Consider the following 16,834-nt stretch of genomic DNA (forward strand, 5'->3'; position numbering starts at 1 on the left):
GACTTGAGAAACCGCATCTTTCCACACTGTAGGGTACTATTTTCTATTCCCAAGCCTACTCAAGAAGACTCGCATAGTCTCATTCTTCCTGTGAGCCTGGGAAGCACTGTCCGTCTTAACTCAAAGGAACAGAGAGCTCTTTGTGCCTCTCATCTTCCTTCCTACCTCTCACGGCTCAGAGAAGGGCTCAGTTACTACATTTATAGGCAGAGCAGGAAAGCAAAGGGGAGGGAAGGGCTTCCCATCTCAGGATCTCCCTGATGGCCAAAACAGACTTTTAATCATGGTAGGCACTCAATGAATGCTTTCCAGATACACAACAAAATAATAATAATAGCAAAGACATATATGTTAAATCCTAGACTAGTGCCTGATACATAGTAACTGTCATATATTAACTCACAACCCTAACAGCAAGGCTGTAATATAAATGCTGTTATCCCCATTTAACAGCAAAAATTAATTGAGGCACAAAGAGGTTAAGTAACCTGCCCCAGACCACACAGCCTAAAAGGGACAGAGCCAGTATTCACACCCAGGCAGTTTAAATTCAGAGTCCGTGCATAAAACCACCATGCTATGCTGCCTTTCTTTTTTTTTTTTTTAATTTATTTTGTTGAAATGTAGTTGGTTTACAATGTTGTGTTAATTTCTGCTGAACAGCATAATGATTCAGTTATACACACATATATATACATTCTTTGTCATATTCTTTTCCATTATAGTTTATCACAGGATATTGAATATAGTTCCGTGTGCTATACAGTAGGACCTTGTCGTTTCTATATATACTAGTTTGCATCTGGTAATCCCAAACTCCCAATCCATCCCTCCCCACCCCCTCTCCCCCTTGGCAACCACAAGTCTGTTCTCTATGTCTGTGAGTCTGTTTCTGTTTCATAGATAAGTTCATTTGTGTCATATTTTAGATTCCACATATAAGTGATATCATATGGTATTTGTCTTTCTCTTTCTGACTTACTTCACTCAGTATGATAATCTCCAGGTCCATCCATGTCGCTGCAAATGGCATTATTTCATTCTTTTTATGGCCAAGTAGTATTCCATTGTATATATGTACCACATCTTCTTTATCCATTCATCTGTCAATGGACATTTAGGTTGTTTCCATGTCTTGGCTATTGTGAATAGTGCTGCTATGAACATAGGGGTGCATGTATCTCTTTGAATTATAATTTTGTCCAGATATATGCCCAAGAGTGGGATTGCTGGATCATATGGCAACTCTAGTTTTTTTGAGGAACCTCCATACTGTTTTCCACAGTGGCTGCACCAACTTAATCCCACTAACAGTGTAGGAGGGTTCCCTTTTCTCCACACCCTCACCAGCATGTTATTTGGAGACTTTTGAATGATGGCCATTCTGACCAGTGTGAGGTGGTACCCCATTGTGGTTTTGATTTGCATTTCTCTAATAATTATATGCTGCCTTTCTGGTTGGTCTCTCAACAGCTTGTTTATTGGGCATTTGCTCTGAGTTTCACACAGTGCCAGGCTCCACAGAAAATGTTTTAAAACTTAGGAGGCAGTGTTTGTCCTCAAGAAGCTGACAACCTCACTAAGAAGACAGGACCACTCAAACAAAGAGTTTAGGTGGGGCTGTTGATTTCTGGTGGTTAATCCAACAGTTGTACCCATGACACTGGCCTTGGGTTGTTATTGACAGTCAACCCAGGTGTTACTAGAGTATGCCAGGTAATTATTACAAAGTACCTACTAAATATTTATGGAGCAAGCGGAAGTCTGAGGTAGAGAGATGTACAGGGGGCTCAGAAATGAATCTTTGAATCGGAAAGTGGATCCAGAACTTCTGAGACACCACGTCTGTTTCTCCATGAACCATGCAGATGACTTTTCTGGTTGATTTCCTAAAGAGGATCTTGAGGCAGCTTATCCTCCTCAGCAGAACACAAAGACTCATCAGCAACGTTTAAGACAAAAATAGGTGTTCATCAGACTTTCGGGTTTGTTTTCTCCTGAGATTGTTAACTATAAAAGAAAGTGGAGTTTCAGGACTTTCCAATACCCTCTCCACCAACAGGCTCCATAATTGGCATCTATATATTTTTTTAATTTATCCTTTCATTCATGTATTTACTCATTCAATAAATACTAATTACGTTCAATGTTATGTACTAAGTGCAGATCTGTCTCCAAAACTTGAACTTCTACCCAATATGATATACTTCCTCTCTGTAACAAGAAAGGGGACCCTCCATGTAGGACGTGCCCAGACAAAAGAGAAGGTTGTCCTCAACCATTCCCCAATGATTAGGATTATGGGGCACCAGAGTAACCACACATCAGAGCCCAGCAGGGCCTACTGAAGACTCTGAAATGTACAGGGAAATCAGAAACTGATCTCTGAATCTGAAAGTGGCTTTATCAGTCTCTAGGGCACACCTACCTGGGGTCCCCCCACCCCCAATGAAAGGAACTTCAGTTCCAAGCCCAGCCATGTAGCACAGAGAGGCAGTGTGGCATCTTTTTCTAATTGTTACTGATGCAAGGAGCCAGCAATGTGATTGTTTTCTTCTTTCAGGTGCCCTACGGGGCCTTGTACAGTGTTCTGCATATAATCATGGCTCGGGAAAGACTTGGTGGTGGTTGATATCCCACAGAAACCTGAAAATTCCTTCTCCACCTTTCTCTGGGCGCATAGCCATAACTGATGGCCATCTGATTTTTGCTGGCAGTCCATGGCTCCAAGGCAAGCCTGTACGGGCCCATCACAAGGAACTATAATAATAGCTAACATTTAGTGATGGACTAAGCATTTTACATGCATTGTCTTATTTAATCCTTGCCACTTCTCTGGGAAATGTCTAATGCTAGTTTCATTTTGCTTACGAAGAGACCGAGCCTTGGAAAGGATAATTATTAGTATTGTGTTGTTTGTAAGCTTCACTGAACTTTTTCTTTTGTTATCCAGGGGTACCATCGACCTCGGCACTACATTGCTACTCAAGGTAAGTGCCCTCCTTTTCCTCTCAAGGGCCCTTGCCTTACACTGGAGGAGAGGAATGAGCTTCTGCCAGCCAAGAAGTCACATAGGAGCAGGGCTGGAGAGCCTCCTGAGGTCTCGAGATTGTTCATTTGTTTGGGAAGGAAGGAGGTGACAAGTTCAGCTATGGGGGGAGGGACGTAAGGGAGAGAAGAAGGAGGTGTCACTAGGAAATGGTCAAGAGAGGTGGGCCCTGGACCGAAAGCATCAGCCTCAGGCATATGTGCCATCAATATCCACCATCCGGAACTGGAGCTCTTGGTGCCTTATCTCCTCGATGGGTGTGTGCACGGGAGAGAGGCAGCTGACGCTCCTAGAAAGCAACTTACCAGGATGTTATCAGAAGACTTAAAAATGACTATACCTCTCAAACTGTGCTGGGAGGAAATCCTGTGGATGATTACATATGTGGACGGTGACACATATAATAGGATACCCTTCACAGTGTTATCTAATAGGAAAAACAGTGAAAAACCTTAAATACCCATCAATTGGTAGATTGGTTAAAGTGTGACACTTCCATATTATGGAAAATTATGCAGCTATGAAAAATGTCATGGCAGGTAAGAGTTTTTAAGGGCATGGGAAAATACGTATAATAGATATAACGCTTATTATAGCAAACACAATATATATACACATATATATGTATTTATACAGGAAAATGGCGTTCAAAATTTTGTATCAGATACACTTATTACTCTTGTAATTTTAAAAATGATGAAGGCCCAGGACATCGAAAGAGAAATTTCCAAGGAAATTGCTTTGGACTCTCAGATTCTATCTCCCATTTCTTGTCTGTTTTTTTCCCTCCTTTCTGTCCAGGCTCCAGACAAATGCATTTGTCAAGCTCAGGATCGGGCATCTTCTGTTTGTGCTGTCAGCATCTGACTCCTGGCAGTTCCTCTGCCCTGCAACCCCACCCCCACCCCAATTTCCTTCCCGTCTCTCACTGAGGTTCTGGAGCCCAATTTTTGAAAACTCCCTTAAGCTATGTCATTAACCCCTAATATACGGTGATGGGTTGGCGGGAAAGTGGGGCTGGTGGAAAGGGTCTGAGCAGGAGGACGACAAAGAGGAGAAGCTGCGGGCATTTCCAGGGGACGCTGCAGACCCTGCTAGCTGGAGTGTGGCTTTTCCCGTGCACACTCTGACCTCACACGCTTCAGTCCCCAGTCTCCGCTACTTGTGTCCCAATAGGAATCGCTGACCTCACTCTTGCTCACCCATCCGGAGCCTTGACTGACCAGCCAGGAGGGACAAGCCTCTTGTCTGCTTGCTTGCAATTGCAGTCTGACCCTGACACCTTCTCTGTTGGCAGGTCCCATGCAGGAGACTGTAAAGGACTTCTGGAGAATGATCTGGCAGGAGAACTCGGCCAGCATCGTCATGGTCACAAACCTCGTGGAAGTGGGCAGGGTAAGCCCCTCCTGTGGGTACCTGGATGGAGTTTCCTGGCTGGCGTTCCACTCCCCAGCACCTCTCTGTGCCAAGTGCCTCCCGTTCCACATTTCACCCTCACGGCACCCTACGAGGGAGAAATCCTCCCTCCTGTTCATAGTCGAGGAACATCTTTTCCCTTCAAAACCCTCTCACCCCTTTCTCCACCCTCACTGTCTGCTGATGATGTCATCTCATAGACTTTGAGGAAATTACAGCCATCAGACGTGAATGCTCATCTTCACACCGCCAAGCTGCATTCTACTTGTGTCTACAACCATCTTCTCATTCTTCCCCTCTATTATCAGGCTGAACCATAAGACATGGCTGTTTTTGTTGACCCCAAATGGTAGAATATCAGCTGTTTCTCATGGCGCAGCCTAATGTGATAGGAGAAGTGACTCTTGCCCTTTCAAAGGCAATTCCTAGTGCCTTGAAGCACAGATTCCGCTCAAGAATTTCTCATTCTCCCCCTCTCACTTGGAAAGTAATTCTCTTTCCCATTGCTAGATTATTTCCCTCAGCATAAAAACATCCTGAGTAACTTCCCCCTTAAAAATCTAAAGCAGGCAAACAAAACTGCTTCTCCTGTCCCTGCTTTTCTGCCAAACTCTGAAATCTCACACACAGGCTCCGCTTCTTCACTCCGTTCTCTTCCACCCACTGCAATGTTGCTGCTCTCTCCATCCCATCCACAGTGATTCGTCAGTATCCCCGGCATCCTTCATGCTGACAAATCCAATAGCCATTTCTCTCTTCTCATTCTCAACCTCTCAGCAGCATCTGACCCTTTGTTCCTCGAAACCTTGACATTCCTCAGGGTTCAGACCTTGGTCTGTCACTCTGCTCTGTCTCGACTCTCTCCTGTGTGCTCCTTAGCTACTCCTAGGGCTTAGAAATGGGACTGCTCTTCCCAGCTTTTGCTTTCACCTACTTGGTAAACTGTGGCATGTGGGTGGGTGGGTGCTGGGTTTAAAGGCAGGGTGCACTGGACACTGGACTCCAGAGGGCCTCTCTACTTATCACATGAGCTAACTAAAGACAGGGCAGGTAAGTTTTTGTTCTGGCAAGAACCAGATAATCCATTAAAATAAAGAGTCCTGGCCTCCAAGATAATGGGAAGGGGGAGAATCTGGGCTGTCAGTCATGATTCAGCAAACGGCTTTGGACATCTCGTGGCCTAATAGGAATTTAGGGCCAGAAGAGACTTTGTCCTTGACCCCACTGTTACTTAGTCCATTGCCCAGTTTTACAGATGAGGAAACAGACCCGAAGGAGTGGAGTGAATACCCTGAAGTCACCCGGCCACGATCTCTGACTCCTGACCCTCGTTCTAGTGGTCATGGTCCCCCTACTCAAGACTGCGCCCCAGGTGCTCAGGCCCAGGGAGCAACTACTGTGGACAAAATGTCCAGCCCAGGATTTAAGAATTCAGAGGCACATTCCAGCCTGTGCTGTAACATGTCCCCCCCACTGGAGACAGATTCCCTTGATTGTGAATCTAATTCAAATTGGAAGAGGGGACAGGAGAGCCATTTCTTCCTGAAACTCCTGCTAGGAGCGAAGTGCTGTGCCAGACGCTGTTGTGCCTTATGCATTACTTCACTTTATCTCACAGCAGTTGTACAAGGCGATGTTCCTGGTAATTATTCAGATGGCCTGGCTTTGCATCCTGGCTCCATCCCTTACTGACAGTTGACCTTGGGCAATTTTCTTAGCCTCCCTGTGCTTCTGATTCCTCATCTGTAAAATGGGGCTAATAATAATATCTACGTCATCAGGGTATGGTGATAAGTAATAATTAAAGTAATCCGTGTAAAGTATTTGTAGAACACTTAGTGAGCAGAGCTAGACACTGTAAGGCGTTAGTAAGTGTTAGCTATCATTATTCATAGGAAGCTGAGGCTCAGAGAGGTTTCGCTACTTTCTGGAAGCTACTCAGCTACAGAGCGTTAGGACGAAGCAATGCATCCGTTTGCCTCCAAACCCTGTTGCACTAAATCAGCATTTCCCTAAGTGGGTTCCGTGGGATGCTAGTCTGCATGATGCCTAGCGAACAGGGGGTTCCATGGTTAAATAGGTTTGGGAAATGCTGTGTACTCTTTTGCCCCTTTCGGAGAGTCGAAAAGCACATTAGCGTTAGCACGTGAACGAGCTGAGCAGTCCTGTAGCAAAGTGGCCTATTTAACTTTGTTTGATCCAGCATTTCCCAAACTCATTTGACCACAAAACCTTTTTTTGTTTGTTTTTGTTTCTTGTTTTTTACCTAACACCTATCAGCACCCAGCGGGACACACTGTGGGAAATGCCACTCTAAGCCGCTCGGCGTCCCCCGGAATGGTAATACTTTTGTTCTTTTACGGGGAAAACGATGATCTCTTTTTCCTCCTGCGGCATGTGACTCAGAACCAGGTGTGGGAGTGGCTTGTTCATGGCCTCTGCACCCACCCCTGGGGCAGAGAGCAGTTGCAAACGGCTTCCTTTTGAGCCCAGCACCTTCCTTCCTTTTCCCAACAACGAGCCTTTCTCCTTCCAGCCCCCTCGTGATATTAATGACCCTCTCCCAGCCATGTCTGCTTCCACCTCCTCACTATTCCCACCTTTTATTCTCATCTCTGCTCTGCTGGTGCTACTCAGCTGCCCCCAGCCTATCGCAGAAAAAGAGGATTCAGCCAAAGGTAGAAAACTGGCCACGTGACCTTGGACAAGTCACCAAACCTCCCGACTTGAGTATGATGTTCATCTGTACAATGGGGAGATCGCCACCTGCCTATCTCACCCAGATCTAGTTGATCTCTTAGTGTGGTAATGGATTTGAAAAGTACCAGGAGCTCTGCCAAAGAAGGTACCACCATTATCCCCCGCGGCTCCAGTTCCTCTAGGAGTGAGCTGGTCCCTGTGTATCTTGCCCTCCCCGGCCAGCTGAGAACGCCTTGACTGAAAGTCCACCAAGGTCACCCTCGAGTTTATTTGGACGGGAAGCCAGATGAGAGGGCCGCGCACGCTCAACCACCCACTCACTCGTACTGGCCCTGTCCTTTCCCGCAGGTGAAGTGTGTGCGATACTGGCCGGATGACATGGAGGTCTATGGAGACATTAAAGTCACCCTGATCGAAACAGAGCCCCTGGCAGAGTACATCATCCGCACCTTCACGGTCCAGAAGGTAAGCTTCCCTGCGGCTGCGTGCAGCCTGCCCCCCAGGCAGGCCGGCTTGTTTGTTCATTCAGGACATGGCAGCAACCAAGGGGCTGCTCTGTACCCACCCTGCACTGGGCACCAGTGAGAGTATCAGCAATCAGCTTAGACGTGGACCCTGCTCCAAAGGACCCCCGCCTCTAGCAGGAGGGACAAATAGAATTCGCCAGACAAATAGAATAATGACATATGGTAATAAAATCCACAGAGGAAACATGCCAAGCTGGGGAGACAGAAATTCACAGGAGGATGGGGTGATCAGAGAGGACCTCCAGGAGGAGGAGGCATTTAAGCAGACAGTGAAGGATGAGAAAGAGCCAGCCAAGGGAAGGGCAGAAGGAATATTATCCCAGGAAGAGGGAAAGAACCATGCAGAGTCTGGAGGGGAAAGAAGATCTTGACATGTTCTAGGCCTGTGGTTCTCAACTGGGGGTGACTGTCCCACAGGGCCATTTACCAGTGTCTGGAGACATTTTAGTTGTCAAAACCATAGCTGCCATTTTCTAAAAGTAACATCATTAAGGAACCAAGTGGCCACAGGCCTGAGGATGCAAAAACACCAGGGACTTCAGTGCTCTGAGAACTGTGCCCTTGGGGACTGACAAGTCCTTGTGAGTGCCAAAGCAGGCACATGCATGGTGCCATTCCTGCATGCACGGTGCTGGCAGGACACACTGTTTGCTCCCAGCACTGCCCCCTCCAACCCCTGGGCTCCTAAAGGCCTATATCTGCAGACTCAGATGAAGAGCCAGGAGAGAAGGACGCCCCTCAGCTACAAGGTACATTGCTGTGATCTTAGGCTGGGTTCCTTAGAAGCAGAGCCTGAGACAAGGATTCCCTTGTACGTGGTGTATCAAGGGAGTGCTCCCAGAGAAACTTGTAAGACAGCAAGGGAAGCTGGAGAGGAAAGAGGGAGGGGCAGGGCAAGTTCAGAGTCTCTGGCAGAGTCTAGCCTAGGCCTGACCCATGGGGGCCTCTGGAGCATAAACACACCACAGAGGTGCCCCCTTGCTTTAATCAGCCCACTGACTGACTGTGGACCAGCCACTGCGGGGTAACCTCCAGGGTGGGCCGGCTCCTGTCGGCTGAGGGCGCTTCTCCAGAAAAGGGGACATGTGTGAGTCACTAGCAGCCAGCACTCCTGCAGTTGAGGCCTGGAACATAGCACCACAAACACCAGTCTCAGCTAGCACACTTGCGGTTGGTGCTGGGCATGAGCTGGGTGACTGGGGACCCAGACTCTGAGCCAAGGGGAGGCCTTGAGGAACTGCAGCCCACCCAGTGTGTTGAGGAGTCGTAGTGGTTTTCTTAGGCTGTCTTTTTGTCTTTCTTTCAATCACCAGGGAAGCTATTACCCATAGGAAGACACCCTTCAAGGTCTCCACGGGCCTCGGAGGACTAACTCAACTTAGGCAACCTCTCCACAGTACACAGGCAGGTGCTCAGCAAACACTGCCTGGGTTATCAGCCCAGAATCAGTTCCTGGGGACCCAGAAATAATAAACAGGAAGTGTTGTCTGCCCTTGAAGAGAACACAGTCCCACCAGGAAGAGAGGACCCTTGATAAACAGTTGCAGTGCACATGGTGTGGGCTCGAACGAGGGCTTCCAGGGGCTGAGTTGATTTGGAGGGTGGGGTGAAAAACTCTGAGTATTCTCGAAGCTGTTTTATCTTCTACTTCAGTTCTTCTGTCAGCGCTTTAACCCCAGCCTTTGTTCACTCCTGCCCAGACCCCGCAGCTGCCTCCTGACAGGGCTTCTGCCTCTAGTCTTGCCCCCAGTCTTAGTTTAGGTTTCTAGGAAGCAGAGCCTGAGGCAGGGGTTTGGGTGCCCTTGATGATGTGTTGAGGAAGAACCCAGGGGAGAAGGGGGGTGAGGGAGGCAGGACAGGGCAGGGAAGGAGCTGAGCAAGGATGTGGCCTGGTCCCACAGGGCGATCTGGGGCACGAGTTACACCACAGAGTTGTACCCATCTTGAGGCAAAGGGTTCTTTGGCACATCCATGAGAGTAACCCATTATCCTGGTTTGCCCAGGACCACCCTGGCTTTAGCACTGAAAATCCCGTGTCCTGGGAAACCCCTCAGCCCCGGGCAAACTGACAAAGTCGGTTGGTCACTGAATGCCATCTGCCCATCCCCCGCTCCCAAAGGAGGGGGTTCCTGTGCAGCTGAGAGCGACTCTCTGAAGAAGGGGTGATTGTTAGCTGTCCCCAGCCAAGGTCAGGGGAGCTGGGGATGGGTGCACTGGCCCAGGAAAGGGGACCTGGCGCCCTCTGCACAGCCCACCAACACACCCCCCCAAATCCTTCCTCCACGTAGCAGCTAGTGTGATCCTCCCAAAGTGCCCGTCTGGTGATGCATTTCCTCTTCTGTGCAACCATCTGGGCAGCCTCCGTATAGCTCCCCGATGACTCTGGGATAAAACCCAAAGGCCTTAAAGTGGGATACAAAGCCTTGCAGCATCCAGTACCCGCCCAGCCTCTCACCACCACCCCCCCCCAGCCCCGCCCCGCTGTCCGTCATTGCCTGTCTTCCACTCTTCTCTGGAACTGCCCTGGGCTGTTTGTGATTCTTTTCACGTACTATGCTAAGTCCTGTCCCCAGGCCTTTGCCCCAACTGCCTCTCTGCCGAGGAATCCCTCCATCCTTCCACTGGGTAATACTTAGCCTCAGTGTATCATACGATTAGGAGGACAGACTGTGGGGCCAGACAGCTAGGCTTTAGATTGTAACTTTACAACTTACTAGTTGTGTGACCTTGGGCATGTTCCTTAGCCTTGCTGAGCCTCACTTTCCTCACCCCTAAAATGGAGATGATAATATGGGGATTGATATGGGATTAAATGAATTAATACATTGAAGAAGTCAGAAGAGTGACAGGCACATAGTCGATGCTTAATAAATGTTAGCTATTATTTTCATTATTAATGTGTTTCAAGACTCAGGTCAGGCATCCCCTCCTTCAGGAAGCCTTCTCTGATTTCTCCTCTCCCTAATGGGATTAGCTGACACTCCTTTATGCACTTTAATGGAATTAAAGGTCCACTTAGGGGCCTGCCTCCCCCACTAGACCATGAGCTGTTCCAGGGACAGGGACTTGGGTTTTATTTCCACCTTCCTAGTGCCTAACACAAGGCTAGGCACAGGTAACCCTCGGTGAATATCTTTTAACTGAAAAAATGAACCATCAAACACTCTTCCTATTCAGCGCCTCTAGTATCTGCAGGAGATTGCCAGGTAGAGAAGGGTAGGTAGGGGCAGTGCATAAGCAAAGGCTCAGAGGCATAACCTGACCATAGACTAGTCAAGCACCGCCATTTGGCCTGGAGCATGTCTATGTGAAGGGTGCGGGGAGGGGAAGGGGAACGATGGGAGCTCCAGGCCCCACCACCCCCATCAGTCAGAGAAGCTCTGCTTTTGTTTGTTTCATATTTTATCATTCTAAATAAGAATCTAATTAATAAAGAAGTCTGCCTTTTTAATTTTGAACATCATGGAGAGTATCATAGACCAGACTGGAGAACTGAAGGACACCAGTCCTCAATCAGTGAAAGGCCTTGTATTCCCCTGGAAACAACTTGAACTTGGAGTTGAAGTCTAACATTTTTCTGAATCTGTTCTGCTGAATATAAGTCCTATAAAACACTTATCAAAAGAGGGTCCCCTGGGCAAACAGTGTGAATGTTATAAGCCCCCTTGGGAATTCAGCGTGTATGTTAGCACAGTAAAGCCTCTGAGAAGTCCTGCAGTAGAGCCATCAGTTTCAGTTTATTTACTTCCGAAGTTCCCAGATGTAAGAGATGCAGAATCACTCTGCGCAGTAACACCTGTTAACCCTTTGAGGGCCTTGCCCTCCCTGACAGCAGGGAAGCTGGACCCTCAGTGCTCATGGCCTCGTGGCTCCCGATGGGTGCTGGGCAGGGTGGCTGGCGTCAGCAGCTGGAGGAACAGAGGGCCGTTCTCTCCTCAGAAAGGCTACCATGAGATCCGGGAGCTCCGCCTCTTCCACTTCACCAGCTGGCCCGACCATGGCGTCCCCTGCTATGCCACCGGCCTCCTCGGCTTTGTCCGCCAGGTCAAGTTCCTCAATCCCCCAGAAGCTGGGCCCATAGTGGTCCACTGCAGGTAAGTGAAAGGCCCCGCCCTAAACAAGGAGGCCTTTGCAGCTCTCCTCTCTCTCGGTGAGGGGGGTACTCTCTTGTCCAGTGGACTTTATTCTTTTCCTGTGTCCCCTCTTCCCAGCCCTTTCTGACGAGACCAGGGTCCTAAGTCTAACAACAATAATAGTAATAGTAGCAGTAGCAGTTGTTATTATTGCTGTTGCCCTGAAACAGTAAAGACCCTGAGGACGTGGGCTTGGCACTGACAGCGTCTGCTACACATGCACTTCACCCACATTACTTCATTTACTTCTCACCCAACCTTGAGAGGTGGCTATTATTGTCATTCCCATTTTACAGATGAGAAAACCGAGGCGCTAAGAAGGTAGATACTTTGCTTGGGTCACACAGGTGTGAAATGGCAGAGCCAGGATATTTAGCATGATTTTCTCCAGACGCTCGCCCTCAGCTCCTTGGCATGGCGGCAGGGTGCCCCCGTGGAAGTGTGCTTCTCTTCATTTCTGTTATTTTAAAAATCAATTGCTGGCCTGCAGGGTCCTTTGTAGAGAGTAAATGGACAGTGTCAGGTTTTACCTTATTATGGAGAAGGGATATTTTCAGCTCTGACCCAGAAAGTCACATTGGGTGTGATGGGCACATCTTGGAATCCTCCTAAACGGAGATGAAGTATCATGTCAAGGGCATTAGGAATTGGAGGAGGGCGGATGTCCAGACCTGAAGGCCAACTAGCATGCTCGCTTCCTCCCTCCCAGCCCCTCTCTCTTCCAGTGTGACCTTGGGCCCCATCCATCTTTTCAGACCCCACATGCTCTTAACTGCATGCAGGTTATCTCTGCCCTGGCAGTGTCCACATCAGGCAAGGTCTTGAGCCAAGTCAAGGAGAGGCACCATAAGCTGTAGGTGTCTCAGAGCCACCCCTTTCTCACACAGCGGAATCCATTTACCTTCGCCACAACAGCGAGGTGTGAATTAGAAACCCCATTTCACAGATGAGTCCATTGAAGATTAGGAGGTCATACTGATCACCCCGTGGGCTCTCTAAGCATTCCGCATATAGTCTCTGCTTTACATCTCATGACAATTCGAGGACAATAAAATGTTCACCCCAAGTCCCATATCCCAAACAGCAGCCAGAGCAGGGGTAAGGAAGAAAGGGAGATAATGGCAAGCATTTATCAGGCCCTCCTTGCATGATGCCGCGATGTCTGTGTCTCCATACCAAGTCACCCTGACACACCTGAGCAGAGTGGTACCCACTCCTGAGGCTGTCCTGAAGAGTAAATGGGTTGGCGAACATATACTAGGTACCTAAGAGAATTCCAGACATATAGTAAGCACTTAAAAATATTAGATACTATTCTCTGCCTCTCGATGCTGTCCCCCTCCCCAGACTGTTAATCCTGCAGGACAGGAACCATGTCTGACTTATCTTCACATCCCCACTCCCGAGCCCAGCATCTAGTGCTCAATAAATATCTGGTGACTACAAGTAGCGAACATTTATAATAAATGGCTATGTAACCAGGCACAGGGCTAAGCAATTTATGCGCATTGTGCTTTTTCAGCATAATCTCATGCAATTCACGTGTATTGTGCTATTAATGCTATTGTCATCAGCCTCATTGTATGGAAGAGGGTATTGAAACCCAGAGAGATTGAGTCATTCACCCAAGGTCACACAGCTAGTAAGTGGTCGAGCCAGGGTTTGATCCCAGGGGTCTGACCCCAAATAGCATGTGCTTAATTGCTCTGTGAGGCTGAAATAAACGGATCAATCCTCCCAAGAACCCTGTAGGGAAGAGTGTCGTGTGTGAGGAAACTGAGGCTCACAGACACCAGGCAGCTTGTCCACCAGTGGTGGATCCAAGATTCAAAATCAAGTCAGGCTGCTGCTTTCTCCTAAAACAGGTCGAGGATGAGACTTGGGAGAAGACGTGGACGAGTGGCTCTTTGGGTTCCCTCCTAGACCCCGAGGCCCAGCCTGTTTGGGGGCCCCTTCTGGGGGTTTTGATTTGGGGGGAGGCATTCTGGGGCAAGTGCAAGGCAGGTTTTACTCAATTCAAACCATGAAATTTTACCAAGGACAAAGACTTTCCAGATCATGGAGGATGGATTTCCAAGGGTTTACTCTCCAGACCATTGTGGGTGTCGGTTGGTCCGCTGGCCTGTCCTCCTTGGATTTATGGTCATTCAATATTGCTTTCTTTCCTGGTCCATCGCCCTTCCTCTTTTCGTCTCCTTTTATTTTCACATTGTCAAGCAAAGACACTCGTTTCCATGAGGGAAATGAAATGTGAAAACGCAGTGGAGATGGGCCTCCTGGCAGTCTGGCCTTCACTTCCAAAACTATATGCATTTAAAGCAAACACCCTATGTGTCTCTCATTCAGTGCTATGATTTTGGAACCCACTGATCTGGGAAGGTCTGGCCATGGCCCATGGGGTCTCATTGAGTTCTTTTGCTATTTTGTACTTGGCCTGAGATTTTCCGAAAGGAAGCCACCAGTGGTCAGAATCGAGTATGTATCAGGGGCCTTGATTCTGGAGCCGGGTCTCGGGACTGTCGGCTGCTCTGGTTTACTGATGCTGCTGCCTCCTGATCCTGGGAAAGCAGGTGCACGTGGAGCCAAACCCAAGGCTTTGGACGTGGTGCTCAGGATTCTCTGTGAGTCCGTTGGGACCGCTCAGAGGAGCTGGTTTCTGCCGTCTCACTTACCTCCTCTGATCTCTCTTGTCTCTCCCTCCTTGCTTCCATCCCTCAGCCCATTCACTGAAGAAGACAGAAGAAAGGGAGAGATGGAGGGAGGGAAGTGGGGTGGGGAAGACATGTTTCTAGGCATTTCCAGTGTGCCCGGCATATGTAGATGGATTATCTTTACCCATCAGATGAGGAAATTGCATGCATCTGTGTTGTCTAAGCGTACATTATCTTATTAAGAGAGGAAGTGTAGGAGCACAAGCTCTGGAGCCAGACTGCCTGGGGAAAAGTCCCAGCTCCACCACTTGCCAGCTGTGTGACCTTGGGCAAGGTCAGCACTCTGTGCCTCGGTTTTCTCACTGTGTAATAGGGTGAGAAACTTCCTAACAACCTCATAAGAGAATTAATAGGTAACACTGCAGAAGCAGTTAGAACAATGTCTGGAACTTTGTCACGGCTAAATAAGTGTTCGTTAAATGAGTACAACAAAAATAAGCCAGTCCTGATAAAATAGCCCCCAAAGGCAAGCATTACTCTCCCATTTTACAGAAGAGACGACTGAGGTTCTAAGTTTAGTCACTTGCTCAGGATCTCCTGGCAGCACTGGGGTTCAGCCCGTTCTGTCTGACCTCTGCAGTGTACTGCCTCTCTGCAGGGTCCTCGGGGACAGGGCTGAACGGGAGGGGCCTCCCCAGGGCTGCTCCCGCCCCAGGGTCCCTAACATGGACCACCGTCCTCTTTTCCAGTGCTGGTGCCGGGAGGACTGGCTGCTTCATCGCCATCGACACCATGCTTGACATGGCCGAGAACGAAGGGGTGGTGGACATCTTCAACTGCGTGCGTGAGCTCCGGGCCCAGAGGGTCAACCTGGTGCAGACGGAGGTGAGTCCTGGGATGTCAGTTGACCAGCCACCTGCAGCCCTGGCCAAGGAGGAGCATGGTGGAACAGAAAGGCCCGCGGGTAGAGGCACCCTACAGAAAGAGGCCTGGGCGTGGGAGAAGTGGGAGGGAATGGATACGTGGCTTGCTGTGGTGAGATCATCATAGAAGCTAGGATACCCCTGCCAACCCTGAGGTCCCCCAGTGCAAGGACTCCTACCAGGGAGGAATGGTGCTGTGTGCCCCATCTCTCAGGGCATCTAAGCAGCAACTGAATGGCAACTTTCAGGTATTCTTTGAATGGTGTCCTTGCCTTGGGTGAAGGAGAAGAGAGAGATAGGGAAGGATTGGCATTGACTGAATGCCTACTGTGTGCCAGGCATCGCTTCAGGCACTGCAGGAATGGCTTACTCAGTGAAGTTATTGAGTTCCTGAGCTAGGCGCAGGGGATTCCAAGAGAGATAACTCATAACTCCTGGCCTCAAGTGAGAAGCAGACCTCCAGGCACTGCTCTGTCCAGTTGGAGAGCCCAAGATCCGAGGGACATGGGAGGGGTTCATCTTTATTGTTGAGCACCTACTATGTGCCAGGCATCACTCCAGGTCTTTTGTATTCAGGGTATTGTTTCTACTCCTTACAACAACCCTATGGGGTGGCTCCTGTTAGTGAGCTAAAATGGAGCTAATGGGTTAGCTCCATTTTATAGATGAAGAAACTGAGAAATGGTGTCCCCAAAGCCTTATATAGCCCGACAGTGGTAGAACTTGGGTCCATGTGACCCCACGTCCCACGTGCTTTCCCCTGAACCACACTGTCTCACGAGGAAGACTTTTCTGCCTCTCCTACGCCTGGAAGCCATGGTTTGCTGCTCCTATAACGAGCCCATCCGGGCAGCAGAGCTGGGGCAGATAAAGAGCTGCATCCATCATCAACCCTGCAAAGAGAAATCACCCATGGCTTTGGGCCGGGCCAGTCACTGTGGGCTCTGCAGGCAGTTCCCTCACTTACAGGCTCACACACCTAGGACCCTGCTGCAGGCTCCAAGCCAACTCCCACAGGCCGGCCTGCAGGCTTCTTGGTGAGGCTGCTGAAGCCGAGAGGCTGCTTTGTCTCTTCCTGGGTCCATGCATGTGGCAGGCAGGCTCACTGCCTGGCGTTACACACATCGTGGGCCTTGCTATCTGGTGGGGGAGACAGACGTGCAAATAGATCACTGCGATGCCTCTAGATAAACATTTTATGTAAAGAGACGGGCCAAGTTCTGCAGGAGAATAGTCGCTCAACAAACGTTTGTTAACGCTGGAACAGCAATGACTCCTGCCTGCTGGATTTGGAGAAGTCTCTCCCAAGGGAATGAGACACTGAAGGCGTAGACAAGGGGGGGATGGTGTCCAGGACGAGAGTGGCAGGTGCAAAGAGCTGGGATGGCAGAGGGGGTGATACACGCTTCAGGAGCAGAACCTGAGACAAGGAGTT

At 49.0% G+C, this 16,834-nt stretch overlaps 1 protein-coding gene across 11 annotated transcripts in view; it reads left to right on the forward strand.

Annotated features, from left to right (window-relative positions):
• PTPRT (protein tyrosine phosphatase receptor type T) overlaps positions 1-16,834 on the forward strand; it is a 1,089,879-nt gene that overhangs the window by 1,043,937 nt on the left and 29,108 nt on the right. For 6 of the 11 annotated variants that reach the window (XM_036826097.1, XM_036826100.1, XM_036826099.1 and 3 more), the window contains 6 exons: positions 2,954-2,990; positions 4,347-4,444; positions 6,746-6,805; positions 7,514-7,630; positions 11,632-11,786; positions 15,226-15,361. In XM_036826097.1, coding sequence (XP_036681992.1) covers positions 2,954-2,990; positions 4,347-4,444; positions 6,746-6,805; positions 7,514-7,630; positions 11,632-11,786; positions 15,226-15,361 — 603 coding nt within the window. The remainder of the gene's footprint in view (positions 1-2,953; positions 2,991-4,346; positions 4,445-6,745; positions 6,806-7,513; positions 7,631-11,631; positions 11,787-15,225; positions 15,362-16,834) is intronic. The other 5 variants (XM_036826103.1, XM_036826105.1, XM_036826106.1 and 2 more) reach the window with 1 other exon arrangement.

This window comes from Balaenoptera musculus, chromosome 15 (assembly GCF_009873245.2).
Source record: "Balaenoptera musculus isolate JJ_BM4_2016_0621 chromosome 15, mBalMus1.pri.v3, whole genome shotgun sequence".
Classification (NCBI taxonomy): Eukaryota; Metazoa; Chordata; class Mammalia; order Artiodactyla; family Balaenopteridae; genus Balaenoptera; species Balaenoptera musculus.